The sequence below is a fragment of the Lynx rufus genome, unplaced genomic scaffold (assembly GCF_022079265.1).
Source record: "Lynx rufus isolate CCGP_SWC_20201006 ecotype Redwood Valley unplaced genomic scaffold, mLynRuf1.p SCAF_16, whole genome shotgun sequence".
In the NCBI taxonomy this organism is placed as follows: domain Eukaryota; kingdom Metazoa; phylum Chordata; class Mammalia; order Carnivora; family Felidae; genus Lynx; species Lynx rufus.
The window spans coordinates 53,660,016-53,684,729 of record NW_025814830.1 but is presented as its reverse complement, the minus strand read 5'-3'; the positions used below and the strand labels follow the sequence as shown (position 1 = coordinate 53,684,729).

At 56.2% G+C, this 24,714-nt stretch overlaps 1 protein-coding gene across 1 annotated transcript in view; it reads left to right on the top strand.

Moving 5' to 3' along the window:
* Nucleotides 1-1,979: 1,979 nt before the first annotated feature.
* The window catches only part of COTL1 (coactosin like F-actin binding protein 1), a 37,438-nt gene continuing 14,703 nt past the window's right edge, over nt 1,980-24,714 (top strand). Inside the window, exons 1-3 of the mRNA XM_047078850.1 lie at nt 1,980-2,168; nt 2,431-2,513; nt 23,223-23,380. Coding sequence (XP_046934806.1) covers nt 2,092-2,168; nt 2,431-2,513; nt 23,223-23,380 — 318 coding nt within the window. The 5' untranslated portion in view covers nt 1,980-2,091. The remainder of the gene's footprint in view (nt 2,169-2,430; nt 2,514-23,222; nt 23,381-24,714) is intronic.

Sequence of the window (24,714 nt, the reverse complement as noted above, 5' to 3'; positions counted from 1 at the left end):
AACCTTGAACAGATTTACACACACGTGAGCCTGGCTGTAGCCCCACCTGCACAGGAGAATCACCCAGGGGGACTTTAAGCATCCCAGCCCCCTGGCTGGACCCGAGATCAATTGCATCGGCATCTCCGAGTGTGGGGTCAGGGCACCACGCTAACTCCAGGGTCCAGCCAGCCCTGGGCACCACTGACCTCTAGGGGAACTTGACTGGTCAAGAGCACGTAGGCTTGTAAATCTGCTAGACATTGCCAAGTGGCCTCTGTTGGGGGTTATGCCCACGTGCACCCCCACCAGTGTGACAGGGGCTGGGTCTCCCTAGCCTCACCACAGAGCAGGCTTGTCCAACTTTGATCTTTGCTGACCTGCTAGTTTATTTTGAAGGGATCTCTGTCCTGCCTTAATTTGGGCTGAAAGGGAGCATATGTTTGAGAGCCATTTAATCTATCTGGTCGCGGCCTGGGCCGGTTTTTGCTTTCGTTTTTTGCTTAGATTGGCTTCTGTATACATCAGCAAGATGAATTCTTTGTGATTTGAGTTGCAAATACTGTTCCCTGCTTTGTCTTTTGTTTTCACACTTTGCACGAGGCACTATGTGTCGTTTATGTTGTTTCTCCTTGAAGAGCACTCTTTATCCATATAAATGTGTCCTTGTTTTGTTCTAGGTTTGGATTTTGAGTCAAGCCTGAAAGACCTTTCTCATTTCAGACTTCTTCCCGGGTTTGCTTCGGAAACTTCTGCGGTCTCCTTTATTTACATTCAAAGCCGTGATGCTTTCGGATTGCCCCTGATCAGTGGTGCGAGGTACGAATCCAGTTTTGTGTTTCTTTCCAACGGTCAATTGTATCATTACCTTTATCAAGGAGTAAGATAGGAACTGCTTTGGCCTGCCTCACACTGGAATTTGTTTTTGACTTTTTATTTATAGCAACACCTGCTCCTCCTTTTCTTTTTTACCTGCCTTGACACTGTTACTAGTCTTTGTGGTCTGGCAGGATAAGGAATGAATGAGTGAGTCAGCCAGGGAGGGAGGAAGACCGAATGAGTCAGCTTTTGCACTCAGAGGAACCCAAAGGGGGAGATAACCAGAATACAAATAACCAGAATACAAAGTAAACAGTGATCCCACCAGCGTTCTGGAAGCAATCCACTTGCTATCCCCTCCTATTTGAAATGCTTCCTTCTTTCCAGTCCCTCCGCACCTAGAACCCAGAGTCAAACACGGGGTGGGGTCAGTTCCTTTGGTCTGCTGCATTAAGTCACCCGCTTGGAGGTCCCCTTTGGAGGCTAGGAGGTCTGCAGCTCTGCAGCCTGGGCGGGGGGTGGGGGGTGGGGAGGAGGAATAAGGAAGAGGGAGAGGCAAGGAGTGGGAGGGAAGAGGAGGGCAGAAGACAAGGGAGGAGGGGGAAGGGAGGAGGAGGAGAGAATAGGGAGAAAGGAGAAGGGGTAAGTGGTGGAGATAACGGGGAGAGTTAAAAAGGAAGAGAGAAGGGGGAAGAAAGGAAGGGAGGGGAGGTAAGAGAAGAGGCGGAGGAGGGGTTGGGAAGTGGGAGGAGCAAGGAGGGGGAGGGGAGGAGGGGAGCAGGGAGGGAATAAGGAGGGCTTCCACAAGGAAGGGGAGGAGGGAGGAGGGAGAGGGAGTAGGGAAGGGTGAGGGAAAGGAGAAAGAGGGGTTGGGGAGGAGGAAGTGGGGGGGAGGAGGAGGGGGAGTGGGAGAACGAGAAGGGGGTTGGGAGGGAGGAGGGGGAGGGAGGAGCAGAAAGCCCCTCCTCCAGCCCCTGCCACGGAGTTGCGCAACCCGCCCGGACTGGGATTGGTCGTGGGCGAATCAAGAGGCCCCGCCCCCACGGCCCAGCGGCCAATGGCCGGAGGGGGGCGTGGCGGCGCGGCCTGGATCCCAGCGCGCGCCCTGTGCGCCCTCGGAGCCGCCACCGCGCTCGCAGCTCGCAGCTCGCCCCTCGCAGCCCGCGCCGCTGTCGCCGCTGCCACCACCGCCGCCCGCCCTCCGCGCGTCCCCGCCGCGCTCCTTTCCCTGCGGCCGGCCCGGGGAGCGCTCGGTCGCTCCGGGCAGAGTGTCCCTGCTGCGGCCCTGCGGCGATGGCCACCAAGATCGACAAAGAGGCTTGCCGGGCGGCGTACAACCTGGTGCGCGACGACTGCTCGGCCGTCATCTGGTGAGGAACTTTCCATTGCTCTCCAAGCCCCGCTCCCCGGGCTCGCGAGGGGCCTGGTGCACTGAGCCGGCTTCCAAACGGGACGGATTAAGGGTCATGCCGTGCTGTCTCCCGCAGCCTTAACCCAGGACAGCGTGGAAAGCCAGCGCTGGCTTCTCCCTATTCAGAGCATCCTTTAGATTGTCCTGCTGGAAGCTTGGCACCTGGCTGCTACCATCGCTGATGTGTGTATGTGTGTGTTTTTTCTTCTCCCAATCCAAAGGGTGACTTTTAAATATGACGGCTCCACCATCGTCCCCGGCGAGCAGGGAGCACAGTATCAGGACTTCATCCAACAGTGCACAGGTAGGGAAACGCGCCTTCGAGGGGGGTGGGGGGGGAGATTGCTGATCTTTGGGGGAAATTGTCAACGCGGGAAAGAGGAGCTTCTGCGGAGGCCAAGCTGGGAGGAGCCTGGCCACCCCCACCGCGCCTCTGGCGCTGGGGGAACCAGATTTGAGGATTTTAAAGCCTCGTGAAACGTGCTCCCTCTGGACATCCAGAGCAACCAGGGGGGACTGCCTGGCTCCCTTGCTCCCACAGTACCCTCTCCAGAAGAGATGGCTCCTTTGGCTCCTCTGCCCCCTGCGGGTCGCTGGTTTTCCAAGGGTCAACTCAGTGTGGTTCCAAACTCGTCTTCCGCCCTCCCCACCTTCACCAGTCAGTGAGCCGAAATAAAAACAATCCTGGAACTTGCAGGAGAAAGAGACTCAGCTATATCCTCCCTTCTCCCGAGATCATTGTCAGTGTTTTGGTTATATGTGTGTCTTTCACTCGTAGGAAATAGAGTCAGATAGGACAGAGTACACGGCATATGATGAGTACAATTTCATTGATGTGAAATTGTAGAAAAGGCAAACCTGATGTGTGGTGTGACAAGTCAGAAGAGTGATCTCCTTTTGGGGTAGATAGCCACTGACTTGGGAGGGGCACACGGAAGGCCGCGGGCTTTTGGAAATGTCTGGGAGGTGATGACACAGGTGTGTACCTAGGTAAGAAGTCATTGAGCAAAATACTTCTGATGTGTAAACTTTGTGCACTTCCCTGGGGGTGTGTTAAACCATAGAAAGGAAGGAATGCATGGTGTATATAACCACAGACCCCTCGGTAGAGGCAAAAAGCCCAGCCCCTTTGGGCATGGGACCCATTCCAGGTCTCTGGTGTCTAGCTTTGAAACAGATGTGCAAACAAAGGCAGTGTGGCCTGGAGGTTAGAGCAGGAACTCTGGGCCAGCTCAGCAGAGTGGGTGTGAATCACCGACAGGCCACTTCCTGGCTGTGTGACTGGGGGCAAGTTACTTAACCTCTCGGGGCCCTGGTTTCCTTACCTGTAGTCTCAGAGGACTGCTGTGAGGGTAACTGAGTCAACGTGTGTAAAATGCTCAGGGCAGTGCCTGTACAAAACTACGCGGCCAACTGTGAAATGAAGAAGACGTACGAAATTGTGCCACGGGATCACGTGGCCGCGCCTTTCCTTCACTGTTTCCTTAAGCAAATGGTATTTTGCCTTTGGTTTAATTGAAAGAATATTTCTGAAGAGTCTGCTGTGGGCTGGGCGATCCTAAGGCGTACAGATTGCTTAAAAATTAAACCTAAAATATCAGAGGTATGAAATGCTGTAACAGCTCACGTTGAATGAGGCACCGAGGGTGTCTCGTGGAGAGCCGCTGGGGCGGGATTTGAACCCAGGCCCCTGACTCAGGATCCCTGCCTCTGTACCACCCACCACCCTTCCTCCGCTGTGGTGGATGCTTTTCCAAGTAGCATAAGTACAAACTCTTGGCTTTCCCCCCAGTCTGGTGGACAACCAGGAGATTTAACAATATTTTTTGCCTGGTCGGATCTGAGGCTTTGTCCGACCGGCCAGCTTCCCTCCTCGCTGAATTCAGGAACAGAAAACTAGCAGTTTCTTTCCTCCCTTTGACCATCCATCACTTCCCACCCAACCCCCCTCCCCCCCGCCCCCCGCCCTCGCCGCCGCCGCCGCCATCAGACTGGGTCTTGCTTCTGAAGCTATTGTTCGCTCCAGCAAGTAAGAGAAGGTGACCCAGGGACGAAAGTGCATCCTGTCAATAGAAGAGACTCTGAACAGATGCTCGCGGCCACTGGAAGGGCTTGGTGTGGTCAGAGAATACTTCCTTCCTCCCCTGGGGCCTTGCAGGCGTGTTACTCTGACCCTTCCCCCAGTGGCAGGGATGGGAGTGGGGAGTGCCTGGCGGGGGAACTAAAAATGCTTTCCCTGCTGCTCGTTGATCTTATGAATGGGCTGTGGGATCCGAAGCTCCGTCTGCTTTGGCTGGAAATCTGCCTGCCTTCCCCAGCCATCTGTTGGACAAATGTATAGACGGGTTATGGTTGCTGTGTCTGCACTGGTTCCCCTCGGAAAACCACGGCCGTGTCCTCGTGCCCCAGTGACAAAGGACTCAGAAGGCACGGGCCGGTAGCTTTCTACACGCAAGTCGCTGCACTTGGCGTGCCTCGTCCCCATGACTGAGATCGTTCCCCTTCCACAGGTGAGTACCCCGAGGCCCAGCGCAGTTAAGTAACGTGCCCGCCATCACGTAGTTAGGACGCGGCCGAGCTGGGACTGGAACCCAGGCAGGCTGGCTCCAAGTTCCATGTTCGTGGCCTCGTCTCTCTAAGGAAGTGGGTTTAGATTTTTTTTTTTTTAAAGTTTCATTTATTTAAGTAATCTCCCCACCCCACGTGGGGCTTGAACTCACGACCCCGAGATCAAGGGTTGCTCACCCTTCCGACCGAGCCTGCCAGGTACCCCGGAAGTGGTTTAGATTCTCATTTTCAAGCCAGGAGGCTTCTTCAGTGCTACAGTAGGTTCCAGTTTGCTTGCAGGATACATCACTTATGTGATGCGGGGAGGGCTCTCTGTGGCCCTAATTCCCAGGCAGGTGTCCTGCAAGCCTGGGGGGCCCAGGCCGTGGGGACAGGCTCTCGCTCTGGCCCAGCCTTCCCCTTTCCAAACATCTAACAAGGTGCAAAGGGGACTTAGAAGCCAGAAGCCATCACTCCATCTCTCCCTCCAAAGGTGCTGGGGTGGGGTGGGGGAGGGGCGGTGGGGCGGGGCGCTTCCTCCCGGGCTTCCTCTCCTCCCAGACAGCCCGCTTCTGGCATTCTCTCCGAACCAGCCCTTCTTCCCCAGCCCCGCGCCCTCTGGCTGCTGCCATCCTGCCCGCCCAGCTCCTGCCTCTCATCTCTCCTCGCCCCCAGGCCTGGCCTCTCCTTGGCTGCGGCTGTTTTCTGGAAGGTTGCTCATCTTCCTGTTTCTGCTGGCAGGGTTTGGAGCCCTCTGTGTTCTGTGCTGGCTCTTTGGGTGCTGGATGCACCTGCCCCCCCGCCCCCCCCCCAACTGCTTTACTGCCTCCACTCTTGGCTTTTTGCCCCACACCTCAGTCCACGAGAGATGGTCCGAGAGCTCGCATAGTGGGGTGTGTTTTTTATTTCCACTGCCCGGAGTTAGAAAATCTCTAGAGTCACATCCCAACTGTGTCTCTTGCTTGCTGTGTGGCCTTGGGCAAGGACATCCCCTGCTCTGTGCCTCGGTGTTCTAGTCTGTGAAATGGGCGTCCTGGCGGTGCTCACCTCTGACAGTGACTGGGAGGGTTGGCCGAAAGAACACATTTAAAAGGAGAGCGCAGGCCCCCGATGGCACGTCGACTGTTGGTACTTTTTATGGGGTTTACTCTCGTAGCTGTTACGAGGACGTTGTGTTTTCTGTTCTGAAGCTCCCGGCACGTGCCTCAGCGCCGTGCCCTGGGCCCAGAGCTCCAGATTAGCCCCAGTAGGCCACTCGACCCCAGGGCGGCGTGGCACGCCTTGGACCTTTCGCCTGGGTCTGCGCGCAGTAACGCTCAGTCCATAAGCACCGACTTCGGAAGAGACGATTGGCATAGCGGTTCAAGGTTTAGGCTGCATCGGGCCGGCCTGGCTTCCGGGTCGGGCCAGTCATGTGACCTGGGGCAGTTGCGTGACCTACCTGCGCATCCTTTGTTACAGCGTGGTCATTAGGAGGGTTAAGGAAGCAACTCACCGTGCTGACGACGTCCTAAGCGCTCCTTAAATGTTAAGGACTGTGATTGTCATCTCCTTGGTGGAACTTAATTGGTGTGGCAGGAGCCTGTGTGGTCTGAGAGCACCAGAGAGGTGGGAGGGTCAAGAAGCGATGGGGAGGAAAGGGGTAGCCAGCTGTGCTGGAGGGTGGGGGGTGCCCCCGACAGAGCCTGGGGGAGCCGAGGGGAGCCACTTGCCAGGCCGAGTGGATGTGTGATCTCTCTGATTGCGGCAGAGGGGGCCTGCGGATCATGGGTACGCGACGATCAGTGGCTCAAGCTGTCTATGAAATCACGTTTTGTTTTTGTACTTGATAAGTAATGTGTGTCCCTGGTGGAATATTGAGAAAGCCAGACTAAGCAAAAAGAAGAGAATAGAAACTGGATATAGTTCACATACACTTTTATTACTCAGAAATGGGTTCATTAATTCGTGTGCCCTTCCTTCCTTCCTTCCTTCCTCCCTTCCTCCCTCCCTTCCTTCCTCCTTCCTTCCTCCTTCCTTCCCTTCATGCCTCCCTCCCTTCCTCCCTCCCTTTCTTCCTTCCACGTATGTGAGTGGCTCTTCTGCAGGGTCCTGTTCTGGGCACTGAGGATAAATATAGAAACAGAGAAGGTCCCTGTCCTCAGGGAGCTCATGTTTTATTGTCATTGCCCAGCCTTTAAAATGGCTACGTAATGTTCTCTCATATAAGTGTAACCTTGTTTAACCAATTCTTTGTTGATGGACCCCAAAGTACTCTGTCGCAAGCCCGTTTTATTTTGGAAAGGATCCAAGCACCTGGGAATGAATCCAGTTTTCTGTGGGTCCATATTTTAGAGCCGATCGGGTTCGAGCATCGATGGTCAAGCCAGGGTATCTTGCCTGGACTTGTAGCCTTGAGGTGCTGTGTGACCTTGGGCAAGACTCCCGCATTTTGTTTCCCCCTCTGTAAGATGGGGATAATGACTGCACCGCTTTGTTGTGAGAATACGTTGACATGATATATACAAAGCGGCACTTGGTGTGGCCTCAGGGCTCAAAACTATGGTTGTTGCTAATGTAGAACCTTCTTGGAAGGTGTCACACATCAATGGATAGGTTGAAATAAACTTGGAGATCAGTGTCCGCGTGAAGCTTGATTGGGGTAGATGCCCTGTGATGTTGGCTAGATGAGGGTCTGGGTGCAGATGATATTCCCACGATGCTTTGTTGAGCCTGGAGTCTTCAGCTCAAAACCTCACTCACAGGGAAAAGCGGGGTTTGATATTTTTGTCCATCCTTGGACGTCCCATCCTTGGGGTGGGGGGCTTTTCTCATTTCAGAGTAATCCCCGCTCTGCCAGTGTAGTTCCGGGGAAGCTGACTTAACTCCGTACTGCCCCACTGGGAAGACGCTGGCCACTCAGAGTAAGCCGTGTCCTCTGTTGGCTGATTGGTTTCGGGGTTGGGCCCTCGTGACTCAAGTCGAGCCAATCGGCTGCATCCCTGATACTTTGGACAGAGTTGCTGGGCGAGCCCATTTTGCTCTGGGATTAAGACCTGTTAGCATAGTGAAGGTCTGGAGCTTTCGGGACCCTTGCACCCCGTGGGGACTCGGGAGCAGAGGCAGAGATGGGGAGCGGGTCCTAGAGGGCGTGGCTTAAACTCTCGGTGCCTGGAGCTCTCTCCTGAGGCCGTTTGCTTCCAGGGGCCAGTTCAATTTCTTTTCCTCAAGCCAACTTGAGTAGGCTCTTTATCATTTCCGTCGAAAAGAGCCGAGGCCATAGCCCCCAGGGTAGATGGCTGGGCGGGGCTGAGGGAGGAGAATCCAGGCTGGCCCAGGAATTCAAAAGCTCTCCTATGAGGATTAGGTGAGGTATCTGGGCATTTTTAGCTTGGAGAGGCATCTGAGGGGACTTGAGTGTTGTCCTTGGTGTTTGAGGGGCTGTCGTTGTGCCATGTGCCCACTTCACTTCTTCACACCCCAACCCCACGTGGTAGAAGGACCAGACAGTAGGAATTTCAGGGGTAGATTGTAGGTTCACCTAAGGACTGTCCTTGGGTTAGAATGGGCTGTCACTGAAGGTAGTGAGACCCCCATCGTGGGAGGTATGTCAGGAGTGGTTGCCTGACCACTTAGCACAGATGTTTAAGAAAGGGTTTGAAAGGGGCCATCCGTGACCATGCACTCTCCTCTTCTGGTCTGTTCTACTCCCAGGAAGAGAAACAGAATGCATTAGTATAGGCCTGGGATGGGGTCAGCCCTACCAGGGGCTGAGAGCGGCAGTCGGGTGGTTTCTAAAGAAAATGGGTGCATTTATAGTTCGAGAAAATACTATTTATTCTGACACTTGCCCAAGAACAGTAAGGCAGGCTTTATTCAGGGGGACTGTGTGACAGGTATAGGGACCATTACCGGGCAGGTTTGCAACGGGGGAGGGGGATCAGGCTCAGTTCTGAATACAACAAGAAAAAGTCCGAATTTATAGTCAAGAAGCAAGATGGGGGCCAGTGGGTGGGGAGTGGCCAAGAGGAAGTGTCAGGGCTGAGGGCGATTCTGGCCCAACTGCTAAACTTAGCAGGATTCTTGCTGAACGCGAGTAACGCACAGATGAACACAGAAGTCCGAAAGTTGAGACCTAGGTGAAGAAGCGTTCCGAAGGCCAGATTAGAATTTGGTCAAGGACGGAACCTTGGCTGCTACCAAAAGAAAGCGGATGGGGCGCGAATAAGACAAATGCCCTTGTCTGGGGCCTCTGCGTGTGCAGCTGCACAACGCACGTACAATCGGCGGTCAGTTTATCGTGCTGTTCTGCTCTTGGCTGTTTCCCGACCCCCCTTGTGGCCCATACACGTACAGCCTCCAGAAATTTCAGCCAAAAAGTCAGGAGAGAAACGTCTAGTGAATCTAAGGGAATAGGAGGTCGAAAGGAAGCTTTAAATCTGCAACAGTGCTGTGAACGTGGCAAAGCGCTAAGCAGTCTGTCTGCCCATCGAACGAATGATGACGGAGCACCTCCTTTGTTCCAGGGACAGTGTTGGGTTTATGATTTTTAGGTGGCACTTTGAAGGCTAGTGAGCCACTACCTGCACGGCTCTCTGCGATATACAGTGTCTCGTTGCTTTCTTTTCCCACACGTGTGTCGCCGAGGGGTTTTGAGCCGCACTGCCTTGCTTCCTTGTGTCCTAAGATGCATGGGCACGCTTGAGATGGCTCGTCTGGATTGCCTCTGGGGTGATAGTGGTGCCCGCTTTTGACTTTGTGGTCTTTCCCCTTCCATGGGGAAGGCTGCTACCTGTCCATCTGCCTGGTAAGTAGCGTGTCCCTTGTTCAGAAAGAGTCTTCGATGAATTGAATTGAATTGAATTGAATTGAATTGAATTGAATTGAGTTTTTGCTCCTTGAAAATCGCTGGGAGTTGGTGCAGACTTTTAAAGTTTTGCTTGTGGAGCGACTAGGTGTTCCCTCCGCCCCCTCATCTTCCATCATTTCTCCACCTGTTACGTTCTGGGGACTGTCCCCTCACCCCTAGAGCACGGCACCCCACGCGTAGGTCTTTGGTAATCTGGTCACCAAAATCAATGGCCGTTTCTTTGTCCTTATTCCACTCTGTGTTCTCCCAGCTTTTGTCGGTGAGCACGACTCACTGAAAAAACACGTTTCCTTCCCTCTGCTTCCCCCTGCAAACACACATACTTCTCCTTTTATGTCTCTTACCTCCTGTTCTCATTTCCTTCTCCCGCTTCTCTTTTCCCTTCTTGCCCCACAAGAGTGGGCGTTTCCCACCCTTGATCTTGGCTTTTCCTTCTGCAGGGAATGGGGTGAGCGCCTGCTGGGTGCCACGCCCTTTGACTGGTGACTGCGTAGCCCAGGGCCAGGTGGCGTCAACTCCTCTCCCCTTTGGAACATCTGGTGGCTTTTGCCCATAAGGTCCAAATGCTTAGCGATAACACAGAATGCCCCTTACGAGCCCTCCCATTGCTCGTCCCCAACACAGAGGGTTCTGACCCCTTGATTGCTCAAAGGCCAGGCTCCGTGTGGACGCTTTGCACATATTGGCACAGATACTGTTTCGTATCTGTGAAGGATGTGTGTGTGTGATGAGTAAGTAGGAGTTTTCCCGTTTCACTGATGAGGAGTCTGACCATTTCCTTGAAGAGTTGAAAGTTGCTTGCTTGAGATGGGAGAGTAGGTGGCCTTGGACCCCAGATCTGCGTCCAAGGAGCTTTGTCCTCCCGGAGGACTTCTATACGCCTGTCAAGGCCCAGTGGAAATGTCCCCTCCGTGCAGATGGCCTCCTTGCCTCCGTGATGCTCACCACATTGTGCGGGGTGAGGGGTGCCTGTTTCTTCAGCGCTGCAGCAAGGGCCTGGAGAGAGCGACTCGGGCCGGGGTGGTGGCCTCCTTGGTGGCGAACCCCTGCCCCCCCGTGGTTAGCCGGTCCCAATCTCTTTTCCTTACGTGGGCCCAAGTCGCGGGCTGCAGCACTCAGCAGCGCCTCACGTCGTCGTCGTCGTCCCCACGTCTGTCTGTCGTCTGACTTTCCCTGCTGGAGGCTGAGCTCCCCCCCGGGGCGGAATCCTGGTTGCTGTCCCGTCAGCACCTGGAACAGCACCTGGCATTCTCATCTGCTGCTTGTTGAGTAGAGGAATGACAGTCCCCTGAGATGTTTGAGAGCTGAGCTACCCCCCCCCCCCGGGAAGGCACGCTGTGCCCCTGCTGAGGTTGCAGCCCAGCGGCCCGTATGGACATCCGCAGGTGCCAAGGCTCCCTGGCCGCTGCCTCTGCCCCCACTGGCTTCTGGCTCCGGTTTCCTGCCCCAGGGCCCTTGCATGGCTGCATTCCTCGCCCACCTGATTTTATGTGCTTGGCTTTTCAGATTCAGTTCAGTCAGTGGCCTCAGCAGGGGCAGGTCCCCCGAGGCCTGTGCCTGACCTGATGGCGGGGCTATGCCCTCAGCATTTTGTGTTTTATTTCACCAGCGCATTTTGAAATCAGCCTGCCTTACGTCCTGAGTTGGTCCTGGACTTCGTTTATCCTCCTCTACCTCATTTTTCCTGTGCCTTCTGGAACAAATTCCCACAAACCGAGCGACTTGAAATAACGCGATGTTATCATCTGACAGTTCTGGAGGTCAGAAGTCCAAAATCTGTCGCACCGGGCTAAACTCCAGGTGTAGGCAGGGGTGTGGTCTTTCTGGAGGCCCCAGGGGAGAGTCCATTTCCTGGCCTTTTCCAGCTCCCGGAGGCGCCTGTGTCCCTCGACTCAGGGCCCCTCCTCCACCTTCGAGGCCAGCGAGAGCGGGTCGCGTCCTTGTCAAGCTGCTGTGTCTCTGGTTCTGATTCTTTTGCCTCGAGGCTCCTGATTACGTTGGGCCCACCCGCGTCATCCAGGATGCTCTCTCCTATCCAGATCCTTAACAATCACCTCTGCAAAGGCCCTTCTGGGTCAGATGCTATAGTCGTGGGTTCTGGAGATTCCGACGCGGACATCGTGGCCAGCCGTCTTGCCAGCCGCTGTGGTCTAATGATTTTATCTCATCTACACCGTGGCCCAGTGTGGAAGGTCCCGCTGTAAGTCCCACTCCGTAGGTGGGACAACTGAGGCTCAGAGATGGGAAGGCCCTGGCCCAAGGTTGCACAGAGGCCCCGCTCTGTTCCTTCCCTGGCGCCTGGGTTCCTGGCCACCCGCCCCTGACACCCTGCTGCTTCCCTACACTTGCAGCTGAAATTCTTTTCAAACAAGCTCTTTTGGGGGCGCCTGGGCGGCTCCGTCGGTTAAGCGTCCGACTTCGGCTCAGGTCGTGATCTCGCAGTCCGTGAGTTCGAGCCCCGTGTCGGGCTCTGCGCTGACAGCTCGGAGCCTGGAGCCTGCTTCGGATTCGGTGTCGCCCTCTCCCTCTGTTCCTCCCCTCCTCACGCGTGCGCGCGCTCTCTCTTGAAAAAAACATTAAAAAAAACTCTCTTAAAAAAAAAACAAAAAAGCTTTTTCCTTCCCCCGCCCCCCAGTTTTACTGAGAGATATTTGACGGACGTCATTAGCAGCGTAAGGCACAATGGTTTGCTTTCTACGTGCTGAGGAATGATCACCACGGGAGGTTCCGTGGATATCTGTCATCTGATGGGGGGTGCAATAAAGCGAAAGAGAAAGCATTTCTCTTTGTGATCAGAGCTCTTAGGACCCACGCTCATAATAGCTTTCCGCAAGCTCTTTTCTGGAACGCTCAGGGGCAGACCTAAGGCCTGTGTCCCTGGCTGGTGGCACACGTTAGTGGGACTCACAGCTCAGAGGTGATTTTTCTGGAAGAAGTGGAAAACCTGCGATGGTCTCTGAAGGACACCTCTGTGATTCAAATGCCTCTGTCCTTCCCAGGGGACAATTCTGACTTTGCTACTTCTGTCTGAAAGGACGTTCCGGGAGGTCATCTGATCTGACCCGGAGGTAGTTTTCGTCCCTTTTGGGGGGCTCTCATTCTACCCCGACTGTAGACTGGAGCGTGTTGTTCCTGGTTTCAGATAAAAGCCGGTTGCCGCCTCGGGCAGGCCAGGGTTCCCCCTGGGTCACGCTGGGCTCCTGGGGAAAACTGAGAAGAGCCGGGTCCTGGGCTGCGAGCCCCCCTCCGCCCCCCACCCCCCAACAGAGGAGGGCCCGTGTTCACTCCCGCGAGCCCCGCAGCCCTGAAGACGATGCCCCTCGCCCCGTTCTCGATTTAGCAAAACCCACTGCCACGTGTCCGATTCTGAGAAAATAGCTTACTCTCTCCCTCAGCGTGACTTCTCTTTACTCCCATCCAACAAATACAAATTGAGGACCTGCCGCATGCCAACCCCTCTGGCCGTAAGGGACATAAGTCACAGAGCTCGTGTTGTTTTGGGAGCACAGGGACCGATCACAGACAAGCTGGCAAATTGGGTCACTCCCGAATGCCCCAAAGAGGATGAAAAGAAGCAACGGCCTGGAGGTGGCCCGCAGCGGGGTCACCGTCAGCCAGGGTTTGGTCACGGGAGGCCTAAAGAGGAGGGGACGCTGAGGCAAGCCTGAACGCGAAGGAGGTGGACACTCGGGTGCCTGGGAGTGGAGTGGGCCCGGCACAAAGGAAGGCCCTCAACAATAAAAAAGAAAATGGGCGAGGGGTTTGAACAGGCATCTCTCCCAGGAGCCTGGCAATCCCACTCTTTAGTATCTTCCTGAGAGAAACGCAGTCACGGGTCTACCCTCAACAATAAAAAAGAAAACGGGCGAGGGGTTTGAACAGGCATCTCTCCCAGGAGCCTGGCAATCCCACTCCTTAGTATCTTCCTGAGAGAAACGCAGTCACGGGTCTACGTGAAAACTTGCGTGCGAATGTTCACAAGCATCGTTCACGAGAGCCAGGGAGCGGAGACCGCCCGGCTGACCGTCGTCGGATGCAGGATAGACAAAACGCGTCTCTCCACGTGGTGGGACGTTACCCAGCCGTAGCAAGGGAGGAAATCGCGATTTGTCAACGCCGTGACGCTGGCGAGCCTTGAGAACATGATGCCAAGTGAAAGAAGCCAGACGCGAAAGGCCACGCGTTGTGCGATCCCATGTATTTGAAGGTTCCAGAACGAGGCGCTAGAGAGCTGGGGAGTAGTTGCCGGGGTGGGGGGCAGGGGATGAAGGAAGACAGACCACCGGCAAGTAGGAGGTCTCCTTTTGGGGCTAACGGAACGTTTTGGAATTAGACCTAACGGCCAATGAATTGTGCGTTTAAAAGGGGTGAATTTTATGATACGTGAATGATGTCTCAGTTTTTGCAATGTGTAGAGGCAAGGGGGTTCCGGGGGGCCCCGTGGGCCGCGGCGACGACTCTGGGTTTTACTTGAGCATTTTCTTCCTATGCCTTTGTTCTACAGCCTTCTGGAAGTTTGCCTTGGTCCTTCTCGTGGAGAATCCCCTGCTCAGCATGTTTCGCTCTTGTCACTGTTCCGTCTGTTGCAGACCTGTCCGTCCCCACGGGGACCCTCCACCCCCGTGGGCCCCTCGGATGCACTCAGCGCTGACCTCCCCGCTCCCCCCACCCCCCCTGCACGTGCCGTGTGCACTTGGTGTCCTGGATTTCCATTCTCCTCGCCATTTCCATCGGCTCCGTGATAGTTGACCTCTTGTCATCACTGTCTAGCGTTTTTTTCACTGCTGGCTCTGTGCCAAGGCTCGCTTCTGAGGCTTTCGCTCTCCATTCTGGGGAGGATTGATATCCAGGGACATAGGTCCCGTGGCCGTGTTCTCGTCTTCCCGAGCCCGCGCCCAGGACGGAGCCGGTGCCCAGGGCGTGTGTATCTCATTGCCGTCAGCCCTGGCGTCGGAAATGAGCATTTAAAGAAAAGTAGGGGTTCCGTCTCGGATATTCATAGGGGTTAATAAATTGGTGAGTCGGTAAAAGTGAAATGAGTCAGCTGTGAACGTGTGGGCGAACTTGAGGGCTGGAAGGTTACCAGCCGTGGGGATCGGTGGGGGTGCAAACGTTTTGTGAGTTCTGTGCCCGGCACCCAGGGGCACCGGAGTTGAAAGAGCCACACGCCGCAGCCCGGAGAGCTGGGGATCGGAGTGAGAAGCCACTGGGCCGCAGTCACCCCGTGGAAAGAGGCAGAGCCGGGACGTAAGCCTGGGGCTCCTGGCTCCCTCAGGCTGCTGGGGTCTAGGATTTGCTTGGCTCCCCGAGACCCAGTTGAAACGTCACTTCCTCTTGGAAGCTCGCCCTGATCGCCACTCCCCAGGCAGAATGAATTTCCTGCTTTCTTTGACGTTCCCATCCGCCCTGTGGAAACTTGTTGCTGTAGCATTACCTGCCCTGTGTCACACGCTCTGTTTTTGTTTGCCGGGCTAGAGTGTACGTCCTTTGAGGGCAGGGATGGTGTCTTCTTCTTTTTTCAAAAAATTTTTTCTTTAACGTTTATTTCTTTTTGAGGCAGAGAGAGACAGAGCGTGAACAGGGGAGGGGCAGAGAGAGAGGGAGACACAGAATCGGAAGCAGGCTCCAGGCTCCGAGCCGTCAGCGCAGAGCCCGACGCGGGGCTCGAACTCACAGACCGCGAGATCGTGACCTGAGCCCAAGCCGGACGCCCACCCGACTGAGCACCACCCCCCCCACCGGCGCCCCAGGGACTGTGTCTTCTTGAGCAAAGTCCCTCTTCACAGATTGTTAATACGTGTCCGCGACGACCGACAGCGAAAACAGATGCAAGAATGCAGAGCGGGGCACGACAGGGGACTGTGGTGCTTAGACAGTCAGACATTCAGTGTCCCCACGGTGTCTCGCTGCAGGTGCTGTAGGAGTGGGTTCTGCCTCCGGGACCTGGGTGTGGCCTCTGTTCTCTAAGTCAGAAGGTCCCGTCGGGTTTAGCATGCTGACTTCCATTTAAGGAAGTAAAACTAACCATCAAAAAAAAAAAAAAAAAAAAAAAAAAAAAAAGCAGCAAGAAAGTTCTGGTGCCTTGTCATTTGGGGAGAACCTTCAGCTACCCTGACAATTTGGGTATCCAGATCAGCCCGCCCCCGGAGGGTTCTACCGAAGCAATCACCTTGCCTTCCCTCTGGCTATCGTGTACTCCATTTTCTCCTGTTTTCTGCCAAAGTGGGAAAGCTGGGTCACTCGCGTGTAATGGAACCGCAGTGAGTCAGGAATCCCTGGAGAAGTCTACCGCCTTGAGGGGCGCCTGGGGGGCTCCGTGGGTGGAGCGTCCGACTTGGGCTCAGGTCAGGATCTCGCGGTTCGTGGGTTCGAGCCCCCACGTCGGGCTCTGTGCTGACGGCTCGGAGCCTGGAGCCTGCTGCGGATCTTGTGTCCCCTTCTCTGTCTCTGCCCCTCCCCTGCTTATGCGCTGTCTCTCTCTCAAAAATACACATCAGAAAACAGTTTTTAAATTTTTTTTTTTTCAACATTTATTTATTTTTGGGACAGAGACAGACAGAGCATGAACGGGCGAGGGGCAGAGAGAGAGGGAGACACAGAATCGGAAACAGGCTCCAGGCTCTGAGCCATCAGCCCAGAGCCCGACGCGGGGCTCGAACTCACGGACCGCGAGATCGTGACCTGGCTGAAGTCAGATGCTTAACTGACTGCGCCACCCAGGCGCCCCCAGAAAACAGTTTTTAAAAAGCCTCCCTTTGATGAATGGGGGAGCAGATCTCAGACGGCAGGTGTGTACCCTCTGTATACGGACCCGGACCCACAGCACAGAGCACGTAATCAAATCCAGTCTCCATGCCTGCTCTGTGACGAACGAACCAAGATGTGAACAGGGGCCTTATTCCTAGGGCAATGGGCTTTCTTTCTCTCTTTCTTTCTTTCTTCTTCTTTTTTTTTTTTTTTGTGCTTAGTATTTCCCCCCAATTTTTTGAGTGGGACAGGAGGGTTTTTTTGTTGTGTGTTTAACCAATCGGGGCAAACCGTTAAGAACCACCTTGAAAAAGAGAGTGTGAGTCACATGGGGCTTTTCAGTAATGACAGGTCTCCTATCAAGGGAGGAACTCGTTCCTATCAGCCTCAGGCCTCAGTCCCCTCCCGGGGGCAGCCACCAAGCCCCCTGTCCTCTGACTCCTAGAGAGGACATTCTCCACCTCCCAGGTCCTCGTCCGTTACTGCCTGGGCTCCCCTCCCCTCCCCCCACCACGCCTGCTCCCCCCACCCCCCCCCCCGTGAGCAGCCCCGTGGAGGGGAGGGCTGCTGTGGTCCCTGTCCAGCTGTCCCCCGGCCCCAGGCAGCAGGATGTTCGAATTCTTTCCCATTTCCTCCCGCACCCACTCCAGGGAGCTCTCTTGGTGGAAGGTGACAGCTCAGCTTTTTGGTGTGTGGGTTGTTTTCTTCCTTACATGAACCTTGTTTGCATAACTTCTCAGGGAGTCTATATAAGGTAAGGTCAGCTTTAGAGCAGGCTGCAATCAAGTCGCGCTCTGGGGCAATTTCCTCCCCGCTTCTCCTTCCCTTTTCTCTTGACTCGCTCTTGAGAGCGAGTTCACTGTTGGATGGAGGTTACGAAATGATGCGTGTGCTCTCTCTGTCCCTCTGCTGGCCAGCAGATGTGTGTTAGTGCCCACGATGTGCCTCGTGCCGTGGGAGATAACACCGAGTGGACAGATGTGGAAGTAGCTAAATAGATAAACCGGGCACAGAGCGTCTACTTGGGGGGTTACGTAGGTGGCGAGACCCTTATCGTTGGCTTATTTGTACTTCTCATGATTGTCCGCTTTGTGTTTTGTGTGAAATGGGAAAGAATCGTTCAAAGCACTTGTAAACGATCCTCAGTCTCCTCTGGGTTCTGTCCCTTTCCAGCCAGGGCTGGCTTCAAGGAGAGGCAGAGGGGAAGACTAGGGTCCCTTGTGGGAGAAGGTGGGGGCCCTTGGTCAGTGTGGACCCCGTGTTGGGGTCACCCTGCTGAGAATGCTGGGTGGGGTGGTCAGAATCTGCCTCTCAGGATTACCTGAGCTGAAGGGGGGCAGATTTCAAATCAGTGGGGGGAGGGCAGGAGAGTCCCTGAGAGCTTGGTGGAGATTCTGTGCCATTCGCAGTTTTTGGGAAAATACGGAATGGTTCATCCTGGTGGCCGTGGCGATGCCAGCGAAGTCTGACTCCTCCTTCCTTCCTCCCTCTGTTCCTGTGCCCTGTGTGGTCATCTCCTCTCGTTGTGTTTCCTTCCACAGCCACCCTGTCCTAAGTGCTTAACGTCACGCCCCCCATCCTCTTGCCATGTCTACTCTCGCTCCTGACTCCTTCCTGCCAGTCCAGCCCCAGACAGAGAGCGTGAGAGGAGGAAATACGGGGGCAGGTGGTGAGGGGTGAAGGTGGTCAATGGGAGAGAAAGGAGGGAAATGCAAGGCCCAGAAGGGGGTGAGAGGGGAGAGCCCAAGGCAACGAGGGGCATGGAGGAGAGAGCCCAAGGTGACGACAGCGGCATTTCTGGGCGCTTACTCTGCACCAGGCCGTGCCCACGAACTTGGCAATGGCAGCCTCACGTTGTGTATTAACGTGCTAAGTACATGAAAGCAAAGACCTTGAAGAGAGAACTGGAACACGGAACCGGGTGGACCCTGCCCGGTGTTGCTCTGCCCTGAGCTGGTGGGGCCTTAGGGCTGGTGGGATCTCTTTCACACTGTGAGGCTCTGTAGGCCACCCACAAGGTTAAGTTCTTTTGAGTGTGGGGTTTATTCACACCATGCGAGGGCCGTCTTTTCATGGCCAAGGTTCTCGCTGGGTGAGAAGGAGTGGGTGTTCACAGCCCCAAATTGGGAAGGATGCCTGATGCACAATCAGTCTGTAAATTATGATGATGAGAAGCCAGGCCATACAGGAAGCTCCTTCTCACGATCACTTCCTCAAAACAAGAGAAGTGTGGGTGGGAAGGGAGGGGGTGGGCTGGGCTCGGGGCACTGAAGCTTTTCTGCTCTTGAAACCTCCTGCCACCCCTTTCCCACCAGCGCTGGCACGAATGCTCCTCCCCTCCCCCACCCTCCCTAGGTCAGTGGTTCTCAAGCTTTGGAAGCACCCAGATCCCCCAGGGGCTCGGCTGCCACTCCCCATTCCCAGAGCTTGTGAGTCAGTAGGTCTGGGGTGGACCCGGGCAACCACGTGCTCATGGTTTCCTGGCGCGCGGGGCGGGGGGGGGTTGCTGACTGGACTGGTCCGGGCGCCCCCGCTCCGAGAACCGTCCTCCGCTTAACCAGTGCTCCCACGGGCAGGGCCAGCGTTGTCTGGCTTCTTACCACTTTAGCTCTCTGAGCCTCAGTGTCTTCGGCTGTAAAATGGGCCCGGGAGCAGTGGCGACCTCACAGAGAGCTCGGCATGAAGCGAAGTGCCAATACGCGTAAGCTTAGGACGGTACCCGGCCCGTCGTCGGCGCCCAGCAGACGGCTCCTGTTATCCTCAGGACCCTTGTTCGTCTTATCTGCACCCCCCCGTGCTTAGCACTGTGCCTGGCACACAGTAGGCCCTCCGGAAATGCCCGTCGGAACTGGAAAGGTAGGGATAGAAAAAGAGCAGTCCCCCCATGAGCCGCGCCCGTCACGTGCCCTCTGTTTCCTGCAGCGCTGTCAGCCGCCTCATGACTCTGCACATGGGGAAACTGAGGCTTAGGGGCATTCGTGCGTCTGGTCCAGGTCACAGAGCTGGTATGAAGTTGGGGGAGCTTCTGATGGATTCCGGAACTTGGACTCTTCGCCTGGGTGCTGGGCTGGGGAGCAGAAGACTGAACGTGAGCGGCCGGTGTAGACGGCTGGGCTGAGGCCTCTGGGAGAGGGAGTGCAGGGGTCCGCGCGCTGTGGGAGCGTCTGGGCCCGGCTTCCCCCGCTGGGCTTGCCCACACCCTCGGCTCCCCAGTCTCAGACCCCAGAGGCGTGCCACTGGCCCCCTGGGGACCGGCTGGCACCATGAGAGGGACGGCAACGTCGAGTACTAATGTTCTCCCAGCCAGTGTCCATCTTGGTCCACACACGTGTGCCCCCACACACACACCACACACATTTACGATGAGGCTTAGCGCTGCCTTTCTGTGGATGCACCCACGTTTTCCTGTGCGTGAGTGGGGTGCCAGCGGGACAGAAGTGAGGGGTGTGGCGTTTTCCACGCCCCTGCGGTGCTGTGGCTGCGTGTGTGTGTGTGTGTGTGTGTGTGTGTGTGTGTGTCTCAGGTCGGCCCCGTGTGTCTGGAGGAGAGGAGGTGGCCCAGCCCAGACTACGCACGACCGCCTCCCCCTGCACAAACCAGTCTGCGGTCAAGATGGGCTTAGAGCGGGGGGAGAGAGGCTTCGCGTCTGCGTGGGCAGCTGCGAAAACGTCGCCTCGACCAACCGCGTTTTCCCCGCGCAGGCTCAGCTGACTTCCCGGTGTCACGCCCGATCCGGAGCAGCAAACATTTGCAGGCGTAACGGGACTCTCGCATTTTCAAAGACGTCAGCGGTCTTGCCGGCCAGACCGGTGTCAGATAAGCCAGCGCCCAGCGGCCACCCGGGCAAACAGTCCCCCGCTGCCACGATGATGTAAATGACATTGGCCTGCGCTTCTGGAAGGCCCGCAAAGGCCGGGCTCCCCACGCCCTTGGTGACTGACTGCTCGTGGGCCTGTCTCACGGGCTGGCACTTGGGACAGGCAACTTTCCCACGTGGAGGCTCTGGCCGGCGACGGGGCGGTGGGGATCCAGCTAGAGCCACGGGAACCCAGACATCCCGCGTGGCCGCGTCCACTCGGGTCCTCAGACCCGCCGCCTCGTTCCCCGCACTCCGTCCTGTGGCCACGGCTTCAGGGAGAGGCTTCCGCCGTGGCGGGCCGGGCGGGCCGTCCAGCTTCCGTATTTCATCCCCGTGGGCGACTAGTGATGTGGTCCCCTGTTTGGGAGGATCCCACACGTGCCTCAGCAGCTGGATGCGGGAGGAGCAGACCTTGGCCGTGGAAGGGACCCATCGGGCCACCGCGGGGGCTGAGCTCGCTGAGGGAGAGAAGCCGGGCCCCAGAGGCCGCGGGCGGTGTGGTTGCATCTACGTGAAATGCCCCGAACAAGCAGATCCGGAGACAGAAAGCGGCTTAGTGTTGCTTAGGGCCGGGCGGACGGGGGCCGGGGAGCGACTGTCGTGGGCGAAAGGGTTTCCTTTTGGGGAAGAGGCCTGTGTTCTGGAACGAGGTAGGGGGCTGTGATTGCACAACACTGTGAACGTACTAAATGCCACTGAAGGTACGCTTTAAAATAGTTGACGTGGTGACTTTTATCTTTCACTGTGGCTTTTTCCTTTTTTTCTTAAAAATAAAAAGGGGGGCGGGGGCAGGCAGTACCCAAAACAAAAAACTCACCGCGTTTTACGGAGGAGGGAGCGGAGGCTCAGTGTTTGGGGATTAAGTCAGGGTCCGCCAGGGTACGAGATAGAGGTCTCACCCCCACGTGGGAGCCCCTGGACTCCTTCCTTTCCTCCCGTGGCCAGTCTGTCACCAAGCCCTGTCGATCTGACCATGCGGTGTCCCTGAGACCGCCCTTCTCTGTCCCCCTGGACCCCCGTGGGCGGGTCCCCCAGTGGGTGTCCGCCAGGCTCCCGTGGCCCGTGGGGGCAGTTCCCCAAAGGAAGGGGGCTGGGCAGGCACGCCCAAGCCACCCAGGCCTCGGCCTGCAGCCCCCTCGGCCAGGATGCGTTACCTTGGGCACATCGCATGACCTCTGAGCCTCATCTGTCACAGGGTGGAGTGCATGTTGATGAAGAAGACGCTGACGTCCCCTCCTCCCCCCACTGCCCACCTCACGGCATCATTATAAAGACCAAATGAGGGGCGCCTGGGTGACTCCGTGGGCTGAGCGTCCGACTCTTGGTTTCGGCTCAGGTCACGATCCCAGGGCTGTGTTCCGTGTCCCAGGTTCCGCGTCCTTTAAGAAATCGGCACCATGGAGCCTCCTGGCTTGGCCTCCAGTGTCTGGGTCAGGAGTCCGTGGCCTGCAGAGGACCGTGTTCCTTGGCTCCCTTGTGACAGGTGGTTGCCCCTCCAGACGGCTTCTTGGCCAACTTGTGCTCAGGCTTTGAGGTCCTAACGAGGCAGAGAACTTAATCAGCCCCAGACTGTCGTAAACCTATATACGCTGTGTGGGATTCAGCACAGAAGCACCTGGAAAGTCTAGGAAGCAAGATGCCTTGGGTTTTAAGAAAAATACAGGAAAATAAAAAAAGGCCTCAAATGCGGTCCTTTGGCCAGCAGCGTTTGTGTCACCGGGGAGCCACTTAGAAACGCAGGCCCCGGGGCCCCATCCGAGACCCGAGGCCTCGGAATCTGCACATTAGCAGGATTCCCGAGCGGTTCAGATACACACGGACATGTCAGAAGCACAGCTCCCCACTGTTGTTGGGAACCTGAGGAATCCTACAGCCGGCAGCTAAAAGCCCTGCCAGGATGGAAAAGCTGATCGAGCAGCTAGTAGGAGACGAGCCCCCCGCCCAGAACAGTCCCATGCGGGCGTCTCCAGCCAGGGATTGAGATGAGCTCTCCGCGATCATCGCGATTCAAATATGAACCGTTTGGGAACCCAGCTGAGTAAGGATCTATGATTTCCTCGGTAAGAAAACACAGAATTTCGGTGGAAAACACAAAGAGGGGCTTCATCAAAGGGGGACCCCGACAATCTAGAAGGTCATCGTCAGCCAGGGGTGGTTCCGCCCCCCTGAGGACGGTTGTTGTCCCCGGGGCGGAGGGGTGATCCTGCAACTAGCGAGTGGAGGCCAGGGATTCTGCTCAGGACGGTCCCCACCGTAAAGAGCGAGTTCCAGCCGTGAGCTAGACGTGGCCCGCGGTCCCGGAGCCGTATCCCACGGCAAGATCGGGGCCACGCGATCCCCCCCAACTCCCACCCCGCAGCTCAGTTCCTATTCCGAGCAGGGCCTCCGGGGCTCAGAAGACTTGAGGAAGGTCTCCCTACATAAGATCCAGAATTTGAGCCCTTCCCTGAGCGCGTGAGGGATGGGCGGGGGGGTGGGGGGTGGAGGTTGCAGGGGTCGTGGCCACAGAGGCCTGGGTTCAGATCCCAGCATGGCCTCGAACTGCCCATGTGGCCGTGGGAACATCACGTGTTCCTTCTGAACCCCCGTTTCCCAGCTGTGAATTGGGCCTCGGAGGCTGTGGTGGCAATATTGGATTAAACGACGGAATGTCGGGGGCGCCCGGTGGCTCAGTCGGTTAAGCATCGGACCCTTGGTTTCAGTTCTGGTCATGATCTCCCGATTCGTGAGATCGAGCCCCGCATCGGGCTCTGTGCTGACAATGCTGAACCTGCTTGGGATTCTCTCCCTCTCTGCCCCTCCCCTGCTCGTGCCCTCTCCTCTCTCTCTCTCTCTCTCTCTCTCAAAATAAATAAACATTTTTTTTTTTAAACGAGGGAATGTTGGCCGAGGTCCGTGTTGAGCGCCTGCCACGTTGCCCTGGGTGCCTTCCGGCTCGTGGCTGCTCCCTGGGGACACCTTCTTGGGACGTTTTAACTGAGCCCCGTGCCCTCTCCTTGCTGTTCCGGCAGATGACGTCCGATTGTTCGCCTTCGTGCGTTTCACCACCGGGGATGCCATGAGCAAGAGGTCCAAGTTTGCCCTCATCACGTGGATTGGTGAGAACGTCAGCGGGCTGCAGCGAGCCAAAACGGGCACGGACAAGACCCTGGTGAAGGAGGTAGTGCAGGTAATTGGCTTTGTGCTCTTTCCGAGGCTGGGCGGGTCATGCCCCACTCAGGGTCGCCGTCCCCAGGGACAGAGCAGGCCGGGGTTGGCGCCTGTGACTGAAAGCAAGCTGGGCCACATCTCTGTGCCGCCAGAGCCACCGGCGAAATGTCACCGCAGTTGTATGCAGGGTGCGGGCTCAGGACTTGACCACCACGTCGTGGAAACATGGCGGCTGGGGGCCCACCTTTGAGGTGGGGCAGGCGGTTCATGAGGAAGGGAGCTGGAAGGATGAAGAAGGGGGCTGGAAGGACGACCAAAATGGGGACCTCTACCTGCTTGGATCGCGGGTGATCATAGTTGGCTCCCAGTGGTGGCCATGACGACCCAATGGGCACCTTCATGCATGGCCTCCCTGAACGGTGCCTGGCACACAGTAGGTACTCAATAACACTTATCCCCCAGTCCTTGCTAGATCAGCAGGAAGAGGGGGAGGTGGGAATACCCTTGGTTTTGTCTCCGAGCTCCTGACACTTCCCCTAGAGGGTTTCTGTTTCCAAGCGGACATATCACAGATCGGTACTGGTGGAAGCTTCCGAGGTGGTTCGTTTGGGGCTAAGGCTTGGGGTCACACTGAGAAGAGAAAATCTGAATTCCAGAAAGAGAATCCAGGGGAAGGGAGGCGAAGGAGTGCTCTCTCCTTCCCGGAGTGTTCTCCGTCTCGCAAGAGGGTTTCTCAAAGCCCACGATCGGGACATGATGGCGGACGGACGGGTATGGGCTTTCCTTCGGAGGGGATGAAAATATCCTTGAGCTGACTGGCGTGATGCTTGCACGTATCCACGAATGTGTGAAAAGCCACTCACTGCGTTGTAAAAACCCAAACCAGCAACACGCACAGAAACAGTCCGCACGGAACGCGGTATCGTGGATCGGATCCTGGCACGGAAAAGCCAGTGGCATCAGAACGGGGTCAGGGGTTTCGTTAATGGTAACGCGTCAGTGTTGGCTTCTCAGTTGCGAGAAACGTACCGCAGCAACGGAAGACCGCAAGCCTCATGAAAACAGTGTGGGATGTGTGGGAGCTCTCGCACTGTCTCCTGCAGCTTTTCTGTGAATCTAAAATCATCCCTCGCGGAAAACTTTGATTTAACAAATTATATTAGGAAAGAGAAAAAGAAGGCCTTCCGTTGCATGATCGTGGCCCGTTTCTTCCCACCAACCTCTGCGCATCCCCGCGGTCACAGCCTGCAAATCGCACGCGAGGGGGCATCTCCTAAATGATGTGGCTGCCGGCTCCGGGGTGCGCGTTTTTCCGGTGGCTGAGTGTTCCTTTGCCAAGTGCATCGTCATGGG